At 46.6% G+C, this 24,148-nt stretch overlaps 1 protein-coding gene across 2 annotated transcripts in view; it reads right to left on the reverse strand.

The window, feature by feature from the left end:
• The window catches only part of LASP1 (LIM and SH3 protein 1), a 67,909-nt gene that overhangs the window by 24,451 nt on the left and 19,310 nt on the right, over positions 1 to 24,148 (reverse strand). For both annotated transcript variants that reach the window (XM_044002889.1, XM_044002890.1), the window contains exons 3-4: positions 16,942 to 17,026; positions 5,993 to 6,100 (exon numbers count right to left, since the gene is read on the reverse strand). In XM_044002889.1, coding sequence (XP_043858824.1) covers positions 5,993 to 6,100; positions 16,942 to 17,026 — 193 coding nt within the window. The remainder of the gene's footprint in view (positions 1 to 5,992; positions 6,101 to 16,941; positions 17,027 to 24,148) is intronic.

Consider the following 24,148-nt stretch of genomic DNA (forward strand, 5'->3'; position numbering starts at 1 on the left):
GATTCTAAAGCCAACTGGAAAGAGAGGATGTATTTTTTAAAGTATTTTGGATTATTAATATATGCATTTTTTCCATTAAAAAGAAGCAAGAAGGGACTGGAAAACTGTTGCTATAGCTCTACTAGGACTATACTCCAAATAGATCAAAGAAAGAGGAAATGGACCCATATATACAAAACTATTTAGAGTTAATAATAACCATGAAAGCCAGCATTTTTGTAGTTTATAAAAGTTAACAGGGCAGCTTGGTGGTACAGTGGATAGAGTACTAGCCCTGGAGTCAGGAGGACCCGAGTTCAAATCCAGCCTCAGACACTTGACACTTACTAGCTTTGTGACCCTGGGCAAGTCACTTAACCACAATTACCTCACCCCCCCAAAAAAAAAAGTTTATAGAGTCCTTTACAAACATTAAGTTGTTTCATTCTCATGACAACCCTAGGAGATAAGAGCTATTATTACCCCTATTTTACAAATAAGAAAACTGAGGCTGAGGAAGACTAAATGACTTGCCATGGGTAACAAGGATAATCAGAAGCTGAATTTGCATTGGTCTTCCTGGCTCCAAGTCCCAAGTTCTCTGCATTGAGTCACCTAGCTGCTGTTGTTTTTGCAGTGGCAAAACTATAGGGGCTAGGGGGCAGCTAGATGGCACAGTGGATAGAGCACCAGCCCTGGATTCAGGAGGACCTGAGTTCAAATCCAGCCTAAGATACTTAACACTTACTAGCTGTGTGACCTTGGGCAAGTCACTTAACCCCAACTGCCTCACTAAAAAAAAAAGAAAAGAAAAAAAACTATAGGGGCGTCCATCTACCAGGAAGCAGAATACTATTTTGCTGTAAGAAAAGATGTTTAAGAGAAACCTGAAAGGATGGAGAGGCAAGTGAGCAGAACCAGGATAACAAATTATACATCGTGAAGACAAACAATTTCTGAAAAACCAAAGGATTCTGCTCAATGCCATAGACAAAACACATTACCCATCTTCTGACAGAGACTCAAGATACAGAATGAAACATCCATTTAAAACATAGCCAATGTGGGAATTTGTTTTATTTGACAATGTGTATCTGTTACAAGGATTTTGTTTTTCTTTTTCTTTTTCCCCCAGTGGAGAGGAGGGAAGAGGCAGGTAGGGGAGAAACATAAATATGTGTTAATTTTCTTTTCCTTTAACTTATTTTTATTTTCAAAAGTAAAATTAAATTAGTTTTTTTATAAGTAAAGCCAATGCTGAAAGACCAAACCCAAGATACAATGTGGAACAATTAACTAATCACAAGGTTTTATTATCGAAACTAATCATCTATTTTAATTAAAATGTTCTGCCTTCATTAAAAACATTTCTCTGCATGACTAGAAGATAATTATGTTTGAATTTCTACATGTGCATGGAGGAATCTAGGATGCTCAACGATTCATCAGAATTGTTAACTGTAGGGTCAGGAGAGACTTTGGGAGGTGAGGTCCTATGTCTCCACTCAGGGTGCTTTCCATTGAGGCAGGGAGGAGGTGCGGTAGACAGAGTACGGAGTATTGGGCACTTACTGTGTGTCAGGTACATGGAATCTGGGAGAAGTGAGTTCAAATCCTGCCCCAGACATTTAGTAGCTGTGCCTAAACATGTCACTTAATCTCTCTAAACCTCAACTTCCACATTTGGAAAATGAGGGCGGAGTTGGAATCTATGGTCTTTAGGGTCCCTTACATTTTTAAATTTATAGTCCTGTAATTTTATGGCCAGGGCACCTCCTTAATATAACTTACTACCAGGGCAGCTAGATGGGCAGTGGATAGAGCACTGGCCCTGGATTCAGGAGGACCTAAGTTCAAATCCGGCCTCAGACACTTAACACTTACTAGCTGTGTGACCCTGGGCAAATCACTTAATCCCAATTGCCCCGCAAAAAAAAATTTTTATATATATATATAACTTACTACCCCTTACAATAGGAGGGCATTGGACTTGGAATCAATAAGATCTGGGTTGGATCCCACCTCATTTATTAGCTGTGTGACCCTCTGCATGTCAGTTTTTCTCATCTGTGCCTCAGTTTCTTCCACTGTAAAATGAGAAGATGGGACTCAATTGTCTCACAGCTCCATTTCAATCTTTAGTCCTATGACCACAAGAATGAACCAACAGAATTTGTACGCCCAAATGTCTCCACCAATTTGGACCCCTTGGGGCTTCTTTTAGGACTGCCCTCAAAACCACACACAAGTACTTCTGAATGGCAAATCCCAATCTTTTCTTTTTGTTTGTTTTTTTCAGGGCAATGGGGGTTAAGTGACATGCCCAGGGTCACACAGCTAGTAAGTGTCAAGTGTCTGAGGCCGGATTTGAACTCAGGTCCTCCTGAATCCAGGGCCGGTGCTTTATCCACTGCACCACCTAGCCACCCCCCCCCCACCCCGCCCGCCCCCAGCCAATCTTTTCTTGATATCCGTTCAAGAAGGGGCAAGGTATAGAGAAAAAACCTGTAGCCTGGGAAGCTGAAGACCAAGGTACTAATCCTGGCTTTGTCATGGTGTTGGCTGCATGACACAGAACAATTTCATTGCCATCTCTGGGCCTCAGTTTTCTCATCTTGAAAATGAAAGACTCCAGGAAGACCTGATTGCCGTCTTCAAATATTTGGAAGGCTGCCATTCAGAAGAGGAATTACACTCAAACTGGGTGGGCCCAGAGGATAGAACTAGGAGCTCTCATAAGAGGAAGTGGCAGACAATCAAATTTAGGCAGGATGCCTTAAGTGAAAATGCTTTTTAGAGCTATCCCAAGTCAGAATAGCCTACCTTGGGAAATAGAATACAGGTTACCTTTCTGGATGGTCACAGGTCATAGATGTGCCTCTATAAAGGGACTTTCCAGAATGGCGTGGATCTTGCTCATACCAGTCCTGCCCATTCTGGAAAGTCCCTCCCAACTTGGAGAGTCTATGACTAAATGATTTCTGAGGTCCCTTTTAGTTCTGAAATGCTGTGATTTTTTTCTTTCACTTAAAAAAAAAAAAAGTAATGAGAAAACCAGGTCAGATGAATAAGGTGGGTAGATCAAGCTAGTAATACTATTTTAGTTTTAAAAAACCAAGGTGTGATCATGAAGGAATAAAACAGATCCCTGTGTGACCCTTTGCTGAAGGAAGTTGTCAAAGTGAATGGCAGATCCTCCCTCATTCAGGTTGAATAGTTTTGTTAAAAACTCAGCCTCCTAACTTCCTTTAAGCCCCGCTAAATAACTTACGCCAATTAACAGGGCCAGTTAATATCAACATCTCCTAGAGAAGGCAACAAAAGAGTTTTCATACTACTTAACAGGTCCAGTTAATGGTCAACATTTCCCAGGAAAGACTCTTAATCAGCAAATGGCAATGGGAGTTGCAACTGATTATTATCTCTCCAGGTGTGAATGTTTCTGCCATAGCTTTGATACCTAGGCTCCAAGGTAGATTTTCCTTAAACTCTATTATTTAGGAAGGGAGTAGAGGCAACCATGTGGAGAAAAGAGCCAAGAGGAAGTGGGTCAGAAGATTTAGAGTTGGTGAGGACCAGAGATAAACATCTAACCATTATATTTTGCAAATGGGGAAACTGAGGCCCAGAGAAGTTAAAAGATTTTCTAGCTGTGTGACCTTGGGCAAGTCACTTAACCCTCATTGCCCCACCAAAAAAACAAAAAAAAAACAAACAAAAGGGAAGAGGGATATATTGGGAAATAGGAATGATAGAAAAACAAAAGATAATCTCTCTTTTTTTAAAGGAAATCTATAGAAAAAACTGGGCACTTTTTTGGCCTTACTAGATTTTTTTGGACAACCCTAGATTGTCCTTGTCATTCTCCCCTCTCCTCCATGCTAGAGGTTCTAGAAAAAACATATAGCTGGAAAACCAACATAACCATGCCCATTCAGGGTCCAGAAGCAGTCAAAAAGGCTAATTTATTGTGTGTAAAGCAGAAATATTTCATGGCATAGTGAAGTCAACCTCAAAGTCAGAAAGATCTGGGTTTAAGTTCTGTCTCTTACAGAAACTGGCTGTGTAACCCTGGGCAAGTCACTTACAACTGAAGCAGAAGAGAAGATGCCCACCTGCATTGGTAAAAGGAATTTCCTCACACGGGAGTTCCCTACACCAATGAAAATTATAGGTCTAGTCCCTATTCCTAAGGCTAGGTTTAAGATCACAGACCAATAGTGTGGAAGGTGTGGGTATGGTAAAGAATATTAGGGTGCTGGGATGATGAGCCCTCAGGGAAATACAGCAGAGGGAAGGTATTTAAGCATCTCCATAACCTAACCACTCCCCTACCTAATGTTGACACATCATTGCTTTGTTGGGTTGAAAGATTAATCAGAATTGGTCCAATGATGTTTCTGTCCTTTCTATCTACTCCTATATCAAGGTGGGTTTATACGGATGGAAAACCCCAGAGAGCAGGAAACAGCCTGTTAGAACTCATAGGCTTCTGTACCCACTATTGCTGGCTGACCGGTTTAGAGGATTGAGGGCTAGACCCGGGTTCCAGTTCAGGCTCCAACACTATCTCCCTGTGTGACTTTGAGAAAGGCAACAAACCTCTCTGTACTTCAGTTTTCCCCATTCATTCCCCTGGGAAGAAGGCCATTGTTCCCTTAAGTTGTTTCAAGGTTAAACAGAGACAATAAATTAAGCTTCTGCTCAGAACTAGTCAGTCACTCTCCATGATGTCAAACCACTGCTCTCTCATTCCCAGGTAGAGGCCCCTGGGGGTGGGGAGAGGCCTGGGAAAATGCCTGAGCACTTTGGAAATGCAGGCATGTGGAATGATGAACTGTAGAAGTAAGGCAGCTAGGTGGCAAATTGGATTGAGGTCTGGAGACTAAAAGAACTGAGTTCAAATCTGGTCCTCAGATACTTACTAGTTGGTAACCCTGGGCAAGTCACTTAACCCCAATTGCCTCACCCCCCCCCAAAAAAAATACCAAGAGGACACCTAAACACATGATCTATCCCCAAACAGCTGGTCCCAAATATCCTTTCATACAGGCCTTAACACACCCACTCACTCTCTGTCTCTGTCTGTCTGTCTCTCTCTCTGTGCAGTGCCAGGCAGGAAATCCCAAGCCTGTTTCCTTCGCTGTCAGGGAGTGGACAGCATGAAACCACAGTCCTATCTGTGGCACAGAGAAGGTACCCAAGCTCCCCATTGCCCACTGGGAGAGAGGTACCCAGGGGCAGCCCAGCAGCCTGGTAGTGCTCAGAGATGGCTGCACCTCCTCCTTCTCAGCACTGCCTCCTTTTCACTCTCTCTAGAAAAGCAAGGCTGGGGGCAGGTGAATGTCGATGTGTGAGGGTGATGGGACAGGAGGGAGAGGAAGGTTGGGGTGTCAGGAGTTGTTGAGGTAAGAACGTGTTGGCCAGGGTCTTTACACAGGAAGGAAATAAGAACCCAGTCTGAGGGAGGAAACGATGGCCTCCACAGTTCCTGCTTCCTTAGCAAGCCAGAGACCAACAGATAGACAGACAGACAGCAAGGAGCCTTGCCTCCTTTACTCCACTGCCAAAGACAAATTGAACCTGCTTACCTCTACCCCTATCCTATAATCCCACCTTGCAAAAAACAACAAAAAACAAAAAACCACTCACCAGAAACCCCAAACATCAAAAATCCATAGTTCTTGAGAAAGAAGGGGGCTTGTGGGGGGGCGGGGCAACAGAGCAGCAGCAACACACCCCCCCCTCCCTCCACTATGGGGGAGGACAGACAACAAGGCAGATCTGGGACCCAAGGAGGTAAGAGGATTGCAGAGAAAGATGGAGCCCTTAGCTTTTCTCTTGCATGCCAAAGAAGGCATGAAAGGCACCTGCCCCAGTGGAGAGGGGGAGGCAGTCAGAAGAGAATTAGTTTCATTCATATTGCAGCAGGGAAGAGGAGACGGAGAGAGGCTGGAGTGAGGAGGAGGAAAAGAGAGTGGCTGGGATAAGGAGGGGGTGGGGGAAAACCTACATTACTGATTTGGTCCTGAGTCTTCTTAATCCTCTGTAGCTCAGGTGTGTCAGCCACCACGCTGAAGCCCTTCCCCTTGTTCTTTTCAAATTCTTCCTTGTAACGCACCTGAAGGAAAGAGCAAAGAAAGTGAGCAGTGAGGGGGGTAGGAAATGGAAGAAGGGACCCCAAACAGGGGCCATGGGGGCAGCAATAAAAGGGAGAGTAGGGCAGAACTTCAAATTGGGATGTCTGGGTCAAAGGGCACAAGAAGCATCTTCTACTATCCCAAACACCTGAGGCTGACCTCAAAGGCAATAGGAAAGGCCAAGGTCAGAGAATGGGAAGGACTTCCAGAAGCAGATGGCAAGTGTGGGACCAAGATTTGAGAAGTCCCTGGGAATATAGAGGAATGGGTTAGAATGAGTTTCAGGCGGAGGTAGCTCTGGGATAGAGTTATACTTGGGAGTCAGAAAGATCTGAATTTGAATCCTACTTTAGTCACTCTTACTTAACCTCTGTCTGCCTCATTTTCCCAATCTGTAAAATAGGACGATATTAGCATCTATATCCCAGGGATGGTGTGAACATCAAATAAGACAAGTATTGGAAAGAGAAAAATAAAATTAGGGCCTCTCAAGGCTCATCCCTCCTTTCTCCAGTAAGCCCCAGTTCACTCTCTCTCTCTGAGCAGCTGTTCCCTTCCTGCTCGGCCCTCTCCCCACCACCTCCAGCCTGCATTTCCTCCATAGGGGGCGGCCCAGTCCCTGGAAGGCAGGTCAGCCCAGGACATGGACCACATGACCAAGCCTCCTGAGAGTTTCCAGGATGAGATCTGGGTGGTTCCCAGGCAAGGAGAGGGAGGGCAGAGGTTAGAGTGGAATGTACTTCAGCAGCGACTGAGCCAGATGATTCCGGTCCCCTCCATTCACCCACCACCTGTCACTTGGCCCCCCAATCCCCGACACTCCTAAGGCTTCCAAAGCTTGGGCCAGGGGCCTGTGAAAATGCCTTTACAACAACAAAAACGCACAAAACACTTTCCTCAGGACATCCCATGAATGAGGGAGTTTGTACTGCATGCTTGGCTTGGTCTATCCGGTGCCTTACATAGTAGTCATAGGCAACAATAAATGTTTGCTGAATTGAATTTTATGGATAAGGAAACAGAGGTCCAGGTGGGTCAGATGATTTGTCTCTGGTCACCAGAATTCACACCTAACTCCAAACCCAGCCTCCTCTGCCTCTCTTTACTAAGAAGCTTAGATTTCCAAAGCCATGCTTACCCACATATAATAATGCCACTCCTCTGTTTGCACAGAGGATATATACCAGCCAGTCCTGGAATCTCTTCAGCCTCTGGGTCAGGACCCCTGGGACAGGTGACAGCATCGGATCAGCTCAAGAATAAGAGTCAGGGCCTAGGGGCAGCTAGGTGGCGCAGTGGATAAAGCACCTGCCCTGGATTCAGGAGGACCCAAGTTCAAATCTGACCTCAGACACTTGACACTTACTAGCTGTGTGACCCTGGGCAAGTCACTTAACCCTCATTGCCCGGCCAAAAAAAAAGAGGCAGGGTGTCACTACATTAGTGGAGAGTCAGCCTTGGGAGTTGGGAAAACCTACATTCAAGCCTTCCTTCCTTCTGACACCTATTGGTTTTGTGGATGTGACTAGGCAACTCCAAGGTGGAGAATGGGTGTTGTTATACATTGTTAGAGGGAGATTTCTCACCAAACACTAATGTCAGTGGGCCGAATGCTAGTGAAGTCACAAACCTGGACCACAGGATATTTCTGCTTCAGCACGTATCAGCAAACAAATGTGGTTCAGAACTATGGGAGTGTGGCCTGGCTGCAGAATAAAGGGTGTGCTTTATTTAAAGGGGGGAGGCCAAGAGAGGAGAGTCAGCTTTGAGTTGCATTTGAAAGAACAGGAAGAAGAGCCACACAGGCTCTTGGGAAAGACAGCAAGAGCCATATGTAAAGGACTGCTTACCATGAAGCTCACCAATTGCAATCTCATGGCAGTCGCTCAGTTGTGCTGCTAAATTCAAGAGGTGATGGATTTAGAACAGGAAGTGACCAGACAGCTAGCTCATCATCTCAGTCTGAACCTCTTCATTTTACACAGTTAAAAACACAGGCCCAGAGATTCCAGTTGATTCGGCTAAGCCTCAGTACCGCTCAACTATGAAGTCTGCTTGCTACCTTACTTCCCAGTGAAGGCATTGAAGGTTCAAATCCTACCACCGGTGTTTACCTGTATGACCTTGAGCAATTTACTTAACTTCCCTCAGTCTCTGTTTCCTTACCTGTAAAGGAAGGGGATTAACGACTAAACAGCTTTTGAGGTCTTTTCTAGCTACAGAGACTTAATTCATGAGTGATTCCAGAAGCCACTCAATTAATCTCCCTCCTAGCAAAACTGATCCCATTTCCCACCTACTCAAAAGACCTTCACAGACTACCCATTCCCTAATGAGCAAGATCCAAACTGTGGGGATGGAGAGTGTGCTGAATCTGGGGTCAAAGGGACTTGGGTTGAAATCCTTCTGACCCTCTGTTTTCTCATCTTTAAGATAGGAAATACATACAAGTCCCTTCCAATTGTATAGATCTCCATATGACCCCAGGAGGGCTCCTCCTCTCTGGCCTCCAGTTTCTTTACCTATTGATGGAATTAGGATGGAATTAGGTGACCTCTGAAATCTTTTCTGGCTCTCCATTTATGATCCTAGGATGGTCATTCTCCAAATATAGTTTGTATTTTCCCATCTCCTCTTCTCAAAATCCCACCATCTCCTACCAAGTCAGTTGGGCTCAGCCTCTTTGGGGGAAGGACTGAGAATGTAATTAAAAGAGCCCCATCAAACTTCAAAACTCCTCCCAACTCTGGCCCATCTGGCTTAATCTCACTGCCCTTATAAGGCTCAGGGGCCCTTTATACAGGGTAATGTCCACTATGGTGACATCAGTTAGTTCTCAGCCTTCCTCCCCACCCCCAGTCCCAACACAGCTGTGCAAAGGGGTGATTCACTTTTATGCCTGGAATGGTAGGCCAGGGAAGGTCAGGAAAAGGGCAGAGAACAGGGCTCTGGGCAAGGAATCCCATGTCACAATTGCAGATTCACTTGATGGTCATTCTAGTACCCAGGGAAGGGACAAGGAATAATAGCTAATAACTAACATTTAGATAGCAAGGATCTTTACATATATTTCCTTACTTGATCCCCACAACCTTGTTAGAGAGATGCTATTATTATCCCTGTTTTGTAGATGAGGAAATCGAGTAGAACCAAGGAAACCTTGACCAAAGAGGTTAAGTGATCCAAAGCCACACAGCTAGAGTCTGAGGTAGAATTCAAATGCAGTTCTTTCTGACTCCAAGTCCAACATTCTATCTCTTGTGCCACCTAGCTGCATTAGGACCAAGCTCCCTCTGCCTCCATCTTCTTAATCCTCTTAGATCTTTCCAACTGGCATGAGAGGGCATGAGAAGACCATAGGTCTCTGAGCACTGGGGAGAGATGTCAAGAGACACGGGAATTAGGAGTAGGAGAATATCCTCATGGCTCTCAGTGTCTTATCCCCAGTCCCATCCCAGCCTCTGCTTTTAAGGAGGTAGAATTCAAGTCAACTCAATTCAATAAACATTTATTAAGTACCTACTATGTGTTGGCCATTGTGCTAAACACTAAGAACAATGATCATTGATACTTTGTTAGTAGCGAACTGGATGCAGACAGTTGATTTATGCTTTGTCTTCTGGAGTAGGATCTGAACTCAGGTCCATGTGGACCCTGGTATGTACACCATGTGGAACTTGTCTAGAGGGATCATTGCTTCTCCTCCTCAAAGTAAAAGAGAGGGGCAGCTAGGTGTCACAGTGAATAGAGCACCGGTCCTGGAGTCGGGAGTACCTGAGTTCAAAGCTGGCCTCAGACACTTGACACTTACTAGCTGTGTGACCCTGGGCAAGTCACTTAACCCCAATTGCCTCCAAAAAAAAAAAAAACAAACCAAAGTAAAAGAGAAGGCCACACCTGCCTCAGACTGGGGACCAGGAAGGTGGCATGTAAACTACACAAACACACAGACCTGGTCTCCAAGGACAACACAGAAGTGGACATTTGAATCAGAGAGCTGACCACAGAGAGCTAGGGATTAGGGTGTGGTTATTTGAATGTCTAAAAAAGGAAAATCCTCACCCTGACATCCTTCAACCCTTCCCTATTCCAGGCTCTAAGATCAATGGAAAATGGAAGGGGGTACAAAAGTATAAAGCACAGCTAGGAAAACAGTTCACACAAACACCCACAAAACGATCCAAAATGAATATTGTGAAATTATAAAGAGCATGCATGGCTTCAAAGAAGAGAGATAAGAAGATACCCTCACCCCACTCCTTAGGCAAAATGGGATGTGGAACATTATACATATTTTTAGGTTCTCTTAAATGTTAAGGATCGGTTTTGCTGACTTTTTTCTCTTTTTCTTGAAAAATATGATTTTTTACATAGGATGGCTCTCTGGGAGCAGGAGGGGAAGCGATATTAGGGGATATCTGAAAGATGCAAAAAGACAAAAGATGTCAAATTTATGGGGAGGAATGGAGGAGAGAAAGAGAGAAAGAAAATGGAGTAGGGATGAAACAGGGCTAAAAGCAATGGAACTCAGATTCCATCCTTCAGTTCATCCCTGTCTGGGTGGGGTAGGGGTGATCATGAGAGGAGGGGGCAGGGTTATCCTTCCTCTGCCAAACCTCAGGGTGGGGCCACTAAGGTGGTCATTTCGGGCTGTACACCCAAGCAGAGGAATAAGCCAACCCTGTGGTTCTCAGTCCCAGTGGGGGTGGGCCTAGGTGTCCTAGACACCAAAGGTGCCACTTTGGGGGAACCAGTTTAGACACTGGAAAAACAAACCAACCAAAATAGATTGGTCGATTTCCAAAATAGAATAGGTTGGATTTCCAAAGTGATGGAGACACAGAGTCGAGACACTGAGACAGAGCCAGAAAAAGGAACCATTTGCTGGAGCTGCGTCCCCAGGCCCTCTTACCAGCAGAGGACATGGTGGTAGAAGGCTGATGACTTCCTCTAGCCTTGGCAGACTTGTCCCCAGTCCCCAGTCATTTCAGGAAGCACACACAGCCTACCTCCCCAACCTCATCCTACCCAGCCAGAGGCAAGCAGCCTGAGCCGGGGATAGCCAGCCTCCATTTCTCTCTTCTTGACTGGGCACCAAATATAGCTGTTACCAGAGAGATTTTACAAAGAGCTTGATAATACTGGCCTCCAGAATGAAACCACAGTGGAGTCGGAGGAGCTGGGTTCAAATATTCCCTCCAATATTTACTGCCTGTGTGACCTTGAGTTATTTAACCTTCCTGGGCCTCAGTTTACTCAGATGTCAAAAAAAAAAAAAGAAAAAAAAAAGGAATCAAAGACATCTGAGGTCTCTTACAGCTCTGACATTCAATGACTACCAGGCCACTCATCATTCCTCCCTAATCTGGTTTTATCCACACCCTTCACCAAGTCCTTCCACTTTATTAGCCATCACCTGTCCAGCTTCCCCCTGCATCCAGTACAACCCTCTTCCCTTATCCCTAAACCATCAAGTAATAAGACCCCTGGGTAAATGAGCTAAGAACAGGGGAGCAACTGGGCCTGAAAAACACAAATTTACATGGATCCTCTGGCTTCATGCTTGTCCCTTAAAGGGAGATGTGACCCCCTCCACACCCCTCACCCATTCCATGGTCCTGGGATGGAGCTGGGGCTGGTTTTCTGTGCCCCTAGCACTGCACGCCCCCCCAACAAACCCCTAACACACACACACACACACACACACACACACACACACACACACACACACACACACACACACACACACACAGAGGTATTTGATGCTTGGGGGGGAGAAAAGCTCCAGCTGCCTCCTTTGTGAGTCAGACAAAAGAGGGAAGATCTCTATCATGAGGAGGTTTAGAATTTCTCTCTCCTTGAGAGGATGTGTATGATGTATGTATGTGTATATGTGTGTGTGTGCATGCATGTACGCGTGCGCATGCCCATGCATGCATGCATTCACTGTGTTTCTGAAGGGGTCTGTCTGAGAGGGTTTCTGGTAGTGTCTTGGTCTAGAGGTCTTTCCCAGAATGCCCATCTCCCCACTCAAAGCCCCTGACACTGACAAGAGAGAATCGATGGTTATAAATCAGCCCCATAAAAGTTTCCTATTTGTCTTGAGGGTGGGAATGTGTGTTCAGGGCTGGGGGAGGGGGAGGGTGGCACTAAAGCTGGGACTTTGGCCAAAACTCCCATATCCCCCTCAGCTGTTTGGGGGATTTGGCTGGGGAGGGCAGATGTTACAGTGCAGCTCTGGGAAGATGAAGCCTTCCTGCCTCTCTAAGATGACATTTGGTGAAATCTCATCCCTGTCACTAAGGCCAGCTGGCCTCTCGATTTTTCCCCAAACTGGGGGGCCTGGCATGAATCCTTACCAAAGTAAGAACTGCCGGCCCCCCTCCTTACCCCAGGAAGCCTGCCAAAGACTCCTTGTTTTGCCTGACCCTCCCTACTGATATGCCACCCAGCAGCAACCTGACGCCACCCCTCTTGTGCCAACGTGCCTGGCATGCTCACCCACTACCGAATAATTGCAGCTTCTCCCCTGCAGCGGAGGCGGGGGTCCCTGAAGAGACAGATGTGAACTGCTGCCGTGTGTAAAAATGAATTTCCTCTCTTCCCTCCTCCAGAGTTTAGAAATACACATGGAGTTCCAATTTGGGTGGAGACAAAGAAAGGGTCATTGCCAGGATAGAAACAACTGGATCCTTCTATAGGGGACTTCTCACTTAGCCCTAGATGGGCTAAGCAGATTCTGCCCATGTTTTTTTAAAAAATAGGAAGAATGGGGGGTGGCTAGGTGGCGCACCGGCCCTGGATTCAGGAGTTCCTGAGTTCAAATCAGGCCTCAGACACTTGACACTTACTAGCTGTGTGACCCTGGGCAAGTCACTTAACCCCCATTGCCCCACCAAAAAAAAAAAAAAAAAAAGGAAGAATGAAGCCCAAAGAAAGAAGCATCTTCTTTAAGGTCACCCTAGGGCAATAACTTGAACCCAGGTATCTTAAGTCAGTAAAGATGTTTGGTTTTTTCGTTCTGTGTGTCCATTGCTACCCCAGGGTCTTGGATGAAGTAGATTACTAAATTAATTAACAAATGTTTACTGAATTTTATTCACTCCCTGCCTCTTACAGTCCTGTCCTGGTACCCTGCAGAAGCTTCTCAGGAAGAGAGACACCCTTGCTCTTCAGATGCTCACCCCTTAGAAAGGCTCTCTGCTCTACAAAGCATTTTTAAAAGCCTGGATTCAGGAGGACCTGAGTTCAAATCCAGCCTCAAACACTTAACACTTACTAGCTGGGTGACCCTGGGCAAGTCACTTAACCCCAATTGCCTCACCAAAAAAACCCCCAAAAAACCAAAAACAAACAAACAAAAAAGCCAATTACTCAAAATATCCCTGGGATGCCTCTGTAAAATGAGGTGGGATCTCGGGGACAGCTAGGTGGCGAAGTGGATAAAGCACCGGCCCTGGATTCAGAAGGACCTGAGTTCAAATCCAACCTCAAACACTTGACACTTATTAGCTCTGTGACCCTGGGCAAGTCACTTAACCCTCATTGCCCCGCCAAAAAAAAAGAAGTGGGGGTGCTGGACTACATAATGTCTCGGGTCCCTTCTAGCTCTGGACTTATGATCCCCTTGCTTTCCTCACCTGTATGCTAGGCAAAAAGTATATTTGTTTGATTATCAGGCTGGACCGAACAGAATGAGGAAGGAACATTTTCCGGGAGGAGGGGAACCCACATCACGCATTCCAAAATCAGATATACATTTTTTTTTTTATTACTAACATTCATTGTTTGGCATTGCTTTCACCCCATCCATTGAGGCAAACGGCCCAGAGGGAATTGGAGACAGCCCAAGACCAACTCACAAATGATTGGCTAGTTTTAAGTCTCCCTTCCTCTTCTCAGTCATGGATAGGGACAGGGAATTTAGGGGCTGCCTCCCAAGGGCCAAGAAAGCTCCCTGGAGGAGGAAGCCTCTCAGGAGGCCCATCAGACTTCTCCCTGGCTAGAAGTTAAGAATGCTGGAGTCAGCCATGATACAAAAAGAACTAATAATGGAATAAGAAACAGGAAGCTCTGGCTGAACGAGCTCTAGCCCTTACTTGATGTGTGCCGTGGGACAGATTACTGAGGCCTTGTCCTGGGTCTCAGTGTTCTCCAATATAAAAAAGAGAAATGAAGGGGACTAGAGGACCCAAGGTCCCTTCCAGCTCAGACATTCCATGATTGCTACACCATTTACTCCTCCTTTATGAAAAGGAGCTATGGGGGGCAGCTAGGTGGTACAGTGGATAAAGCCCCTGCCCTGGATTCAGGAGGAACCGAGTTCAAATCCAGCCTCAGACACTTGACACTTACTAGCTGCATGACCCTGGGCAAGTCACTTAACCCCCATTGCCCCACAAAAAAAGAAAAGAAAAAGAAAAGGAGCTATGCCCTGCTTTCCCGAGTTAGGCCTGGCTTTTTCCTCTTCCTGCCCTGAGTCCGTGCACTGGTTAGCTACTGACCACCACCTGTGCCAGCCTCCTTCCCATCCCTAAACCAGCACGGTCCTTAAGTGACTGATTCAGGGAGAACAAGCAACTGTGGTTCCTGGGGGGACCGGGTGAGTGGAAGGAACATAATGAAAACATCTCTCCTGGGTGGCTGAGAACTCACTCTGAAGAATAAAACTCCCAGTGGGAGGAAGGGAGGAGGGGAAGGAGGAAAGGGCAGAGGAAAGAAGAGAAAGAGGGAGGGAGGGAAGGAGGAAGGGGCAGAGGAAAGAAGAGAAAGAGGGAGGGAGGCAAGGAGAGAGGGAAAAGGGGAAGGAAGAAGCATTTATTAAGCACCTACTATGTGCTAATTACTTTACAAATATTCTTTCATTTGAGCCTCACAACATATGCTGTTGTCTCTATCTTACAACTGAGGAGTTGTGTGGCTGAATCTGGGGCAGCTAGGTGGCGCAGTGGATAGAGCACTGGCCCTGAAGTCAGGAGTACCTAGGTTCAAATTCGGCCTCAGACACTTAACACTTACTAGCTGTGTGACCCTGGCAAGTCACTTAACCCCAATTGCCTCATTAAAAAAAAAAAAATCTGAATCTGCATTCAAACTTAGGTCTTTCTGAGTCTGGAGTTCTGCCCGCTGCCCCGCCTAGCTGTCTCTCTGGTCCCAACAGCACTGTGGAAAGAACCCAATGGCCTCCTAATGTGACACTCATTTGGTCCAGTGAGTGTGGAGGTGTTGCTATAAAATTAAAACCCGTCTCTTTACTTTACCGTCCCACCTCTCATGTCCTGGCTAAAGAACTAATAGGTCAGACTAATGCTGGTGTCTCAACAGAGGTAATTAGCTTCCCCTATCATCACAGGAATGGTATCATCCCCACAAAATGGGCACAATGATACTACTCTTCCTGCCTACCTCACAGGGTAGTTATGAATGGTCATATTATTACTGAAAACCTTGCAGCCACCATCCAGGGAGAACAAGACCTGGGGAAAAGGGGGCCTTCCATTCCCAGATGCCACCAACACCAACTGCCACCTCCGGAAAGCTCAGGCCCAAGAACCCTAGGAACAGTTGCACCATGTTCTTGCCCCGCCCCCCCCAACTGCAGCCAACGTCCAGAGAAGCAGCCTTTGCAAGGATAGAACCTGACAACTTCCTCTGTAAATGCTGCACCTCCTCCCTCCCCACCCCCAACCCCCACCTCCTCAGCAGCCGCAGCAACGGAAGAACCAGAAAAAAATAGTCCTCACCACCAAAGTCCTTAGCACTGTCAACCATGGGCTTTTATTCAAGAAAATGGCTCAATACTACCTGTTCTGCTGCTTGCTGCTCCCTAAGGACCACTGGGCCTTTCCAATTTACTTGCAGCTGGAACCTTTCATACTGGTTGTCTTGCCCCATTCTACCCCCCCCCCAGGATGTGAGCACCCTGAAGAGCACGAAGCTTTCTTACTTTTCAATTTTTATCCCCAGTGCTTAGCCTCATGATACCCCTGGTAGTAGAGCTTGAATTTTCTTAAACCCATTTCACTGATAATGAAACCGAGGCTCAGAAAAGCCATTTAGACTTAGACACAATCATGCTGTAAGCTGAACTGGGATTTAAAACACAGACCTTCCTACTAAGACAAAGGCTCCAATAAGTTGCCAGATGACGATAGAAAATGCTACATAAATATTAGCTTTAAAATCACAAACACACCTAATGGGGACCTTAGGCCTAACCCTGTCCAGACCTAGTTCCTTACAACCAACTCTCGTGACCACTCCCAAGAAATAAAAAGGAACCGAGTCTGTGGCTAGCAGTGGGGGGTTGGGAAGAGACGACAGAGGTGCTTCAGATTTATGTGACTTCAGGCAAGTCATAACCTCTCTGAGCTCCAGCTTCCTCATCTAAGGCACAGGGATGAAAATACTTCAAGTATGTGGGCAAGAAAATAGGGATGACAATTACTTATCCTATGTGGGCAAGTATCTTAATTGCTCAAAACCTCGATTGCCTCATCTATAAAATGGGGCTGAATGTTTGTTTGCCCAATCTCCTTCACAAAGTAATAGGAGGAAAATGCTTGTAAATCTTTTTCTAAGAGGCCTTAGAAACATGAATCAATTTTAGGGTTTCAGGAGTATGACATGTTCTCAAAGGTCACTACATCTCACACCACATGGTACCAGTTTGTATATAGAAGGGGGCAGTGGGGGAGAGGTGAAGAAAAAAGGGTAGCTGCCCAAAGCTTCTTGTGTAACTGAAAGGGGGAAGGAACCCTTGCCAAAGGCCAAGGTTACACCACCAGCCAGCACCAGGGTCCCAGCCCTGGCCCCGCCTTACCTGGCTCTGGAGCTCACTCTGCTGCTTAAGACGCAGGTTCTCAGGAGTGTCGGCCACCATCGTGAATGATTGCTTGGGGTAGTGTCTGTAAAACAGGAGGGGAGATGGTGGGCATCCTCAGAGATGGAAAAGATGGGGAACCCTCATCACCTCATCCTTCCTAATGCAAAGCCATCTGACTCCAGGCCTGGTGAGCTAACCGCTTCACCACCTAGCTGCCCCATGGATCACTGCAATAGCCTGTGGTCTGTCTCCCTGACTCAAGTCTCTCTCTATTCTCTTCTATCCTCTACTCAGCCTAAAGCATAGGTCCAACTATAAAACCCTCTATTCAATCAACTCTGGAGGCTTCCTGTCGCCAGGATCAAACCTAAATTCCTGTTTGCCTTTTAAAGCCTTTAATAATGTGGCCCCTTGGGGCAGCTAGGTGGCGCAGTGGATGGAGCACCGGCCCTGGAGTCAGGAGGACCTGAGTTCAAATCTGGCCAAGTTACTTAACCTTCATTGCCCCACAAAAAAGAAAAAAAAAAGAAAAATAACGTGGCCTCCTCCTACCAGTCCAGTCATCTTATGCGTACTGGTCCTTGTGCACTCTGTCCCCCAACCCTCCTTTCACTGGCTGGTGCCCATTCTTCCCCACCATCTCCTGGCTTCCTTCAACATCCCACCTGCAAAAGCCTTTCCCAATTCCCCCTCTAACACTAGGGTCCTCTCCCCCTTCAATCAGCTCCAATTGGTCCTGTCTACTGCTTCTTTGCACCTAAGTTGTGTGAATGTTGAACTCCTTGAGGGAAGGGATGGGTTTTGCCTTTCATTGTAACCCCAGGACTGACTTACCACAATGCCTGGCACGCACATAGAAAGTGTTTAATAAATGCTTGATGACTTGACTTCATTTCCCAAGATCAACCAACAAGCATTATTAAAGCAGGGGCAACTACGGGTTGTAGTAGGGAGAGCCCTGGGCCGGGAGTCAGGAAGACCAGAGTCAAATCTGATCTTAGAAACTTACTGGCTGTACGACCCTGGGTAAGGCAGTTAATGGATACTTGCCATAAAAATGGGGATTAATAATGGCACCCACCTCCCAAGGTGGTTGCAAAGTTCAAATGAGATGATAATCATAAAGCTCTTCACACAGTGCCTGGCCCAGAGTCAGTAATACATTAATGTTAGCTATTATTGTTTTGGGTTTTTGCCAAGTGCCAGGCATTGTGCTAGCTGATGGGGATGAAAAAGAAACAATGGCTACTTACAGTCTATAAAGCAGGGGTCCTGAACCTTTTTTGGGTTGTGGACAGACCCCTCTGGCAGTCTAGTAAAGCTACCAACGGACCCCTTCTGAGAATTACATAGTTGGTGTTTGTTTTTTGAATTATATAGTTTTTAAAATTCACAGTTGAAGGAAATGCTAAATTCCAGTTGCATTAGTGAAAAATCAAGATTTTTGTCCCATTTAAGTTCACTTCCCCCCTTCCCCCAAATCTACCCCATGGGACCTCCCTGATCCCCGGTTTAAGTGCCCCTGCATTAGAAAGCTACATAACGGGCAGAGAATAAATACAAGAAAATACAAGGTATTGGGGAAGGAGAAGGGAGGAGACATCAGCAAAGGCATCTTCTACAGGAGGTGGTACACTGGGGGTCAGTCAGTTAAGAGGGAAATGATTCTCAGAGATGGTAATGGGAAAGCACATTACCTAACATCAACAATAATAAATAGATAGAATTTACGTGGCACTTCAAGGTTTGCAAAGAGCTTTATCTTATTGGCTTCCAGGCATGGGGGAGGGCCAGTGCCAAGGCACAGTGAGGAGAGATGGAGATAATGCGCACAGAGAACAACAAGGCTAGTCTGGCTAGACCAAAGGGCCTGAAAAGGGGAATCTGTACATCAAGGCTGAAAAAGTAGGGGGGAGGGTCGATCGGTTGGTTGGTTGCCGGGGCTTTAAAAGCCAAACAAAGGAGTTTATATTTGATCTTAGAGGCAATAACTAAGGAGCCATTAGAGTTTACTGAAGGGGGAAGGGGACACACGGTCAGACCTGTACTTAAGGAAAATCATTTCGATTAAATGTGTGAAGAGACTCCAGTCACAAAGACCAATTAAGAGGCCATTGCAATAATTCAGGTGAGAGGAGATGAAAGCCTGATGTATGGCCGAGTAAGTAGTGAGAAGGGGTCAGATGCAAGAGATGTTACAGAGACAGGAATTCAGCAAGTACTTGGAGATTCAGGGTGAGGAAGAGTGAGGAGCCAAGAATAATGTCTATGCTAATATCTCAGAGCAGAGGGCAGCTAGGTGGCATGGTGGATAAAGCACCGGCCTTGGATTCAGGAGGACCTGAGTTCAAATCCAGCATCAGACACTTGACACTAGCTGTGTGACCCTGGGCAAGTCACTTAACTCTCATTGCCCTGAGAAAAAGAAAAAGGAAAAGGAAAAAAAAAGAGAAAGAAATATCCCAGGGCAGCTAGGTGGTGCAATGGATAGGTACCTGGTCTGAAGTCAGGAGAACTCATCTTCATGAGTTCAACTCTGGCCTCAAACTTTTACTAGCTATGTGACCTTGGGCAAGTCACTTCACCCTGTCTACCTCAGTTTCCTAATCTGTAAAATGAGTTGGAGAAGGAAATGGCAAACCACTCAAGTATCTGCCTAGAAAACCCCAAATGAGGTTATGAAAAGCCAGAGAGGACTGAAAAACTACCAAACAACAACTAATATCCTAGCCAATCCTTACCTACCAAGGCTTCCACTATGCTCTCTTGCTGATTAACCAATTTTAACCAAAGTTGGCTTTCCCTCATCCCATGGATCTCCTTCACCTATCATCTCAATGCCCACAATACACCCACTGGCAAACTCAGTTTATTATCAGCCTAAGCTGAATGAGATAGGAAAAATCCACCTACCCCCACAACTAAAAGTCATTCCTGAGCCTGAAAGAAATTCTTTGGGATTATGGAGGAAGGATGGTGTGTAGATAGAGAAAAACATATGTGTATATATGTATGTATGTTTGAATATATGTGTGTGTGTGTGTGTGTGTGTGTGTGTGTGTGTAGGTTTAGATATAAAGCACAGTCAATATTGGAAACTGGGGAATTGTGGGAATGGGAATAGAAGACCTAAGTTGGAGAACTGGTGTTGATGCTTCCTAGGCTTTGCAAACTTGGGCACACAAACTTCTCCAAACCCCAGTTTTTTCATCTGTTAAATGGGGATAAAAAAACTGGTACTACTGACCTCACAGGGTTAATTTTGAGAAAAGTACCATGTAAACTGTAAATATGATCTGTCAACCATCATCATTATTCCCAAAACAGAAATAGTTAACTGTGTGCCAAGGGCCAGACAAAGACAACCCAACTCTCCATATTGATCCCAGTGCTGAAACTGATAAATGACCAAACTTTTCATTCTCCCCAATGGTTCCCATGTCAACCCAACCCCCAGGGATGGGCATTCCCACAGTGGAGTGAGAGGACAAGCTTGAGAGGTGTGTATATAAGAGGGGCTGACATGAAATTCATGGGGAGAGCGTTGGTGGGATGACATTAAATTAGGTCTGGATCAACCCCATTTGGCTATGCACACCTAGTCTCCAGCCACCAGACAGCACAGGCCCAGCCAACGGAGCAGCTGCTGGGGGGCTCTAGAGAGGGATATTCCCTCTTCACATCCACAGGACCATGAAGGTGGAACAGGAGTATCTAAGGAGAACTCTTGGGGAGAATGTCCTTGCATTGAAAGACTAAACAGGGGGCAGCTAGGTGGCGCAGTGGATAAAGCACTGGCCCTGGATTTAGGAGTACCTGAGTTCAAATCCAGCCTCAGACACTTTGACACTTGCTAGCTGTGTGACCCTGGGCAAGTCATTTAACCCCCATTGCCCCACAAAAAAAAACAAAAACAAAAAAGAAAGACTAAAACAGAAGAAAGCTGCAAAATCTTTCTTTTCTTGGGATGGGGTTAAGATCGGGGTGGGGGAATCTTTGTATATAGAAGAGTCTCATTTGGCTGGATAGGGTGAGCTGTGGAAGCAGGGGAAGGGACCCCTTGAGGATTGGCTCATTTTGCCTTGAAGGCTTTGTGCCCAAGACTTCTGTGTATATTCACACATGGGAAGGAGGGTTGGTAGCTATGGCAGAGAAAGCCTAGACTGCATTTGTTATAAGGTAGGGTATGTGTGTGTGGTTGCTAGAATGGAAGTAGGACAAGAGGAGGTAAGCAGTGGTCAGTGTGGTGACACCCATATCAGGAAGAACAAGGAGCTTCAAGCATTTGCTGTGGTCCTGCCTGCACCGGATTAAAACTAAGCATCAGTTCCAAGAAGAAAGATATACACTCAATACACATAGTGTGTATACACACACATACACACACACACACACACACACACCCCATTCTCCATCCAATGGCATCCTGTTCTCTCTCATACGGGTTCTAGGGAGACCCCAGCTCCCCACCTCACTCACTACACACATGCCTTACCTTAAGATTTCCCATAAGTTAGTCTCCTGAAACAACCTCTCCCTGACAAGGCCCTAGCTCCTGTGACAGCTGGAACACCCAACCCAACCTGACAACTGGAGGGGTTGGAGGGGTGGAGAAGGGGAGAACCAGCTTGGATGCTGACAGAGGTTAATCTAGGAGTGGGAACTTAATCCCACATTAGATTAACTTGGTTCAACTAGAGAGAAGGCCAGGGACACCAATCTTGCTCACTCAGCCTCAACATTGCTGTACTGGTCCTGTGCCCCCTCCCCTTTCAGGGCGGGGGGAGGGAGGAAGAACAGACCCTCAGGACTGCTGCTAGGCACAACCTGCCCCCCCCCCCACCAGAAACACCACTGGTGAGACATAGAGGGCTCCCCTCCTTTCCCCTCCCCCTTCCCGGTTCTCTGCTCCTTAGGTTCCCATGGCAACCTCATCTCCAGCTCCAGGCAGAATGGAGCACCAGCAAGCATGCACAGGCAGAAAGGGAAAGGGGAAGCGTTTTCGGGTGGGGGAGGCCATTCAGGAGACAGAGAACAGAAAGGGAAAGAAGCAGAGGCATTAAAGGTACAAGCTACAAAGCTGGGGAAATTCAGGGTGAGGGAGAGGCCTAGAATGGGAGACAACCTGGTCCCATGTCGGCACCTGCCCCATGCCCATGTGTCTCTCCTGATTCCTTCCAGATAGATACCTATTGCCTTGGGGTAGAGAGAGCATGGGCTAGGTAGAATAATGAGTGGGGCAGGGGAGGAACAGGGTTACAATTAGTGTCATGTATCCTTTTGGGGAGTGAACAACCTAGTAATCTGAACTGGCATAAAATCTGGACTGGCATTATTCAAGCCCCTAAAACCTTCCAGTCCCCACCCCCATTTTGCTCCACCTCTGAGGTGGGAACTACGGAATCCCTAGTCTACTTTCCTTTCCCATCTTAGGGTTGCCCTTCCCCCACACCCATCTCTCTCATGTCTCTCAGCTCCTCATTAGTTTTCCTATTGGTTACCAGTTGGGAAAAGTAAGGAAAGAGAGAAGGACCCAGACTTCTGACTTCCAGCATTAGGCTTGCTTGGGTGACAAGGAGGGATAGAGCACTATCCTGGAAAAGATACTTAGCGATAGAAGCCCTAAGCTGGAGTCCTGTTAGTCTGTACAGAGAAACCTTGGGCAAGTCATTTCTCTCTGGGTTTGTTTCCTCATCTACAAAGAGTGGGATAGATGGCCTCCAAGGTCCCTACTAGTTCCTCGAAACCTTTTCTGTTCTCATCTGAAAGCCCCTTGTAGAGGGGGCTTTGACTCTTCTCGTAAACCCAAATCATTTTGCAAGTAGTTGGCACCTCCTGGTGAACTGCCTCTCCAATCCCACAATCAACATCATTATCATTCTCTAGTCACCCCCAGGGGAGGCAGGAAGATCTGGGGGGGTGGGTTGAGGGGGTTAAGGGTGGGGGGGGGCAAGCTGAGGTCCTAAGGAAAGGAAAACCTGGCAGAAGCCCCAAGGGAGCTGGGGGGGAATTCAGCACTTGCAAGGCTAAAACCAAGACAAAGCTATTCCCTGCCTGTCGAAATGAGACAAGACACAGACAGGCCAACTGGGGCCCTGTGGTGTGACAGCTGTTGCCATCAGCAACGCTAACATCCAAGACATGGATTAAGGTGATGGCAGCAAGGGCAACGTTGGCATTCATCAGGTGCCCTGGGCTTCCCACCCCTACAATTCCGCCTTACCATCATCTCACCGCTTTCACTTTCACATCTGGGGGTGGGGAGATAACCAGGGGCACTGGCCACTGCAGCCATCTCCCAGAAATGAGGGAAGGGTCAATAGCATAAGCTTCCCCCTCCCCAATCCTCTACCACCAACCCACTCCACTGGCAGAGGGCTCATTGCCTTCTAAGGAGGGGAGCAGTGCCAGAGACTCACGTTGGCGGGAGACCTCCTCTCTCCCCATTTAACAATCTACCTAGACTAACAAACAAAGAAGGAGCAAACCTAGGAAGTTCTATTGAGAAGACCCAGAGGAAATAAAGGGCCAGCCTCTCACCCACAGAAGGAGATGGTATGGGCAAGGATGGATGGGAAAACAACTCTCTCTCCACTGGATCCTGGAGCCGAGTCTCAAGGTCGTGGACAGTGTGGGGCGGCTTCCTAGAGAGGCTAGCAGTCTCACTTCCCCCCTTCCTTTCCAAAGGCTAGCTTCTAACATGGACAAAGCAATGTGGCCAAGTGGGACCAGTGGGCACACAAGCCCAGTTCCTCCATCCCCAATCCCACACCCAGTGCCAGCTCTCTTTCCCACTATGTCTGGCCCCTTCAAAAACTGCACACTTGGGGTTTTTTTTAGACCCAAGAAAGTGACACTGGTAACCACTTAGGACAAATAAACAAAGGAAATAATCCGGATCCCTCAAATAAAGCCTTAGCCTCTACATCCTGACTCCAGAAGAAGTTGCTCTTTCCTAGAGACACACCACCCTCCCCCAAGGAAAGTGCTGAGGTCGCAGGGAGTCCAACCCTGTTCCTGGAAACAGTTCCTCACTTTCTGGCCCACTGAGGGGTATAAGTAGGCAGTATCAGGGACATAGGGTAAAGTTCAAGAACTTCCCGGCCCTCAGGAATTCAGAGACACAAAAAGGTGAACCCCCCCACACACACACCAAAATATGCAAGGCAAAAATAGAAGCCTGGTTAGGCTAGAGGGGAGATGG

Source organism: Dromiciops gliroides, chromosome 4 (genome assembly GCF_019393635.1).
Source record: "Dromiciops gliroides isolate mDroGli1 chromosome 4, mDroGli1.pri, whole genome shotgun sequence".
Lineage (NCBI taxonomy): Eukaryota > Metazoa > Chordata > Mammalia > Microbiotheria > Microbiotheriidae > Dromiciops > Dromiciops gliroides.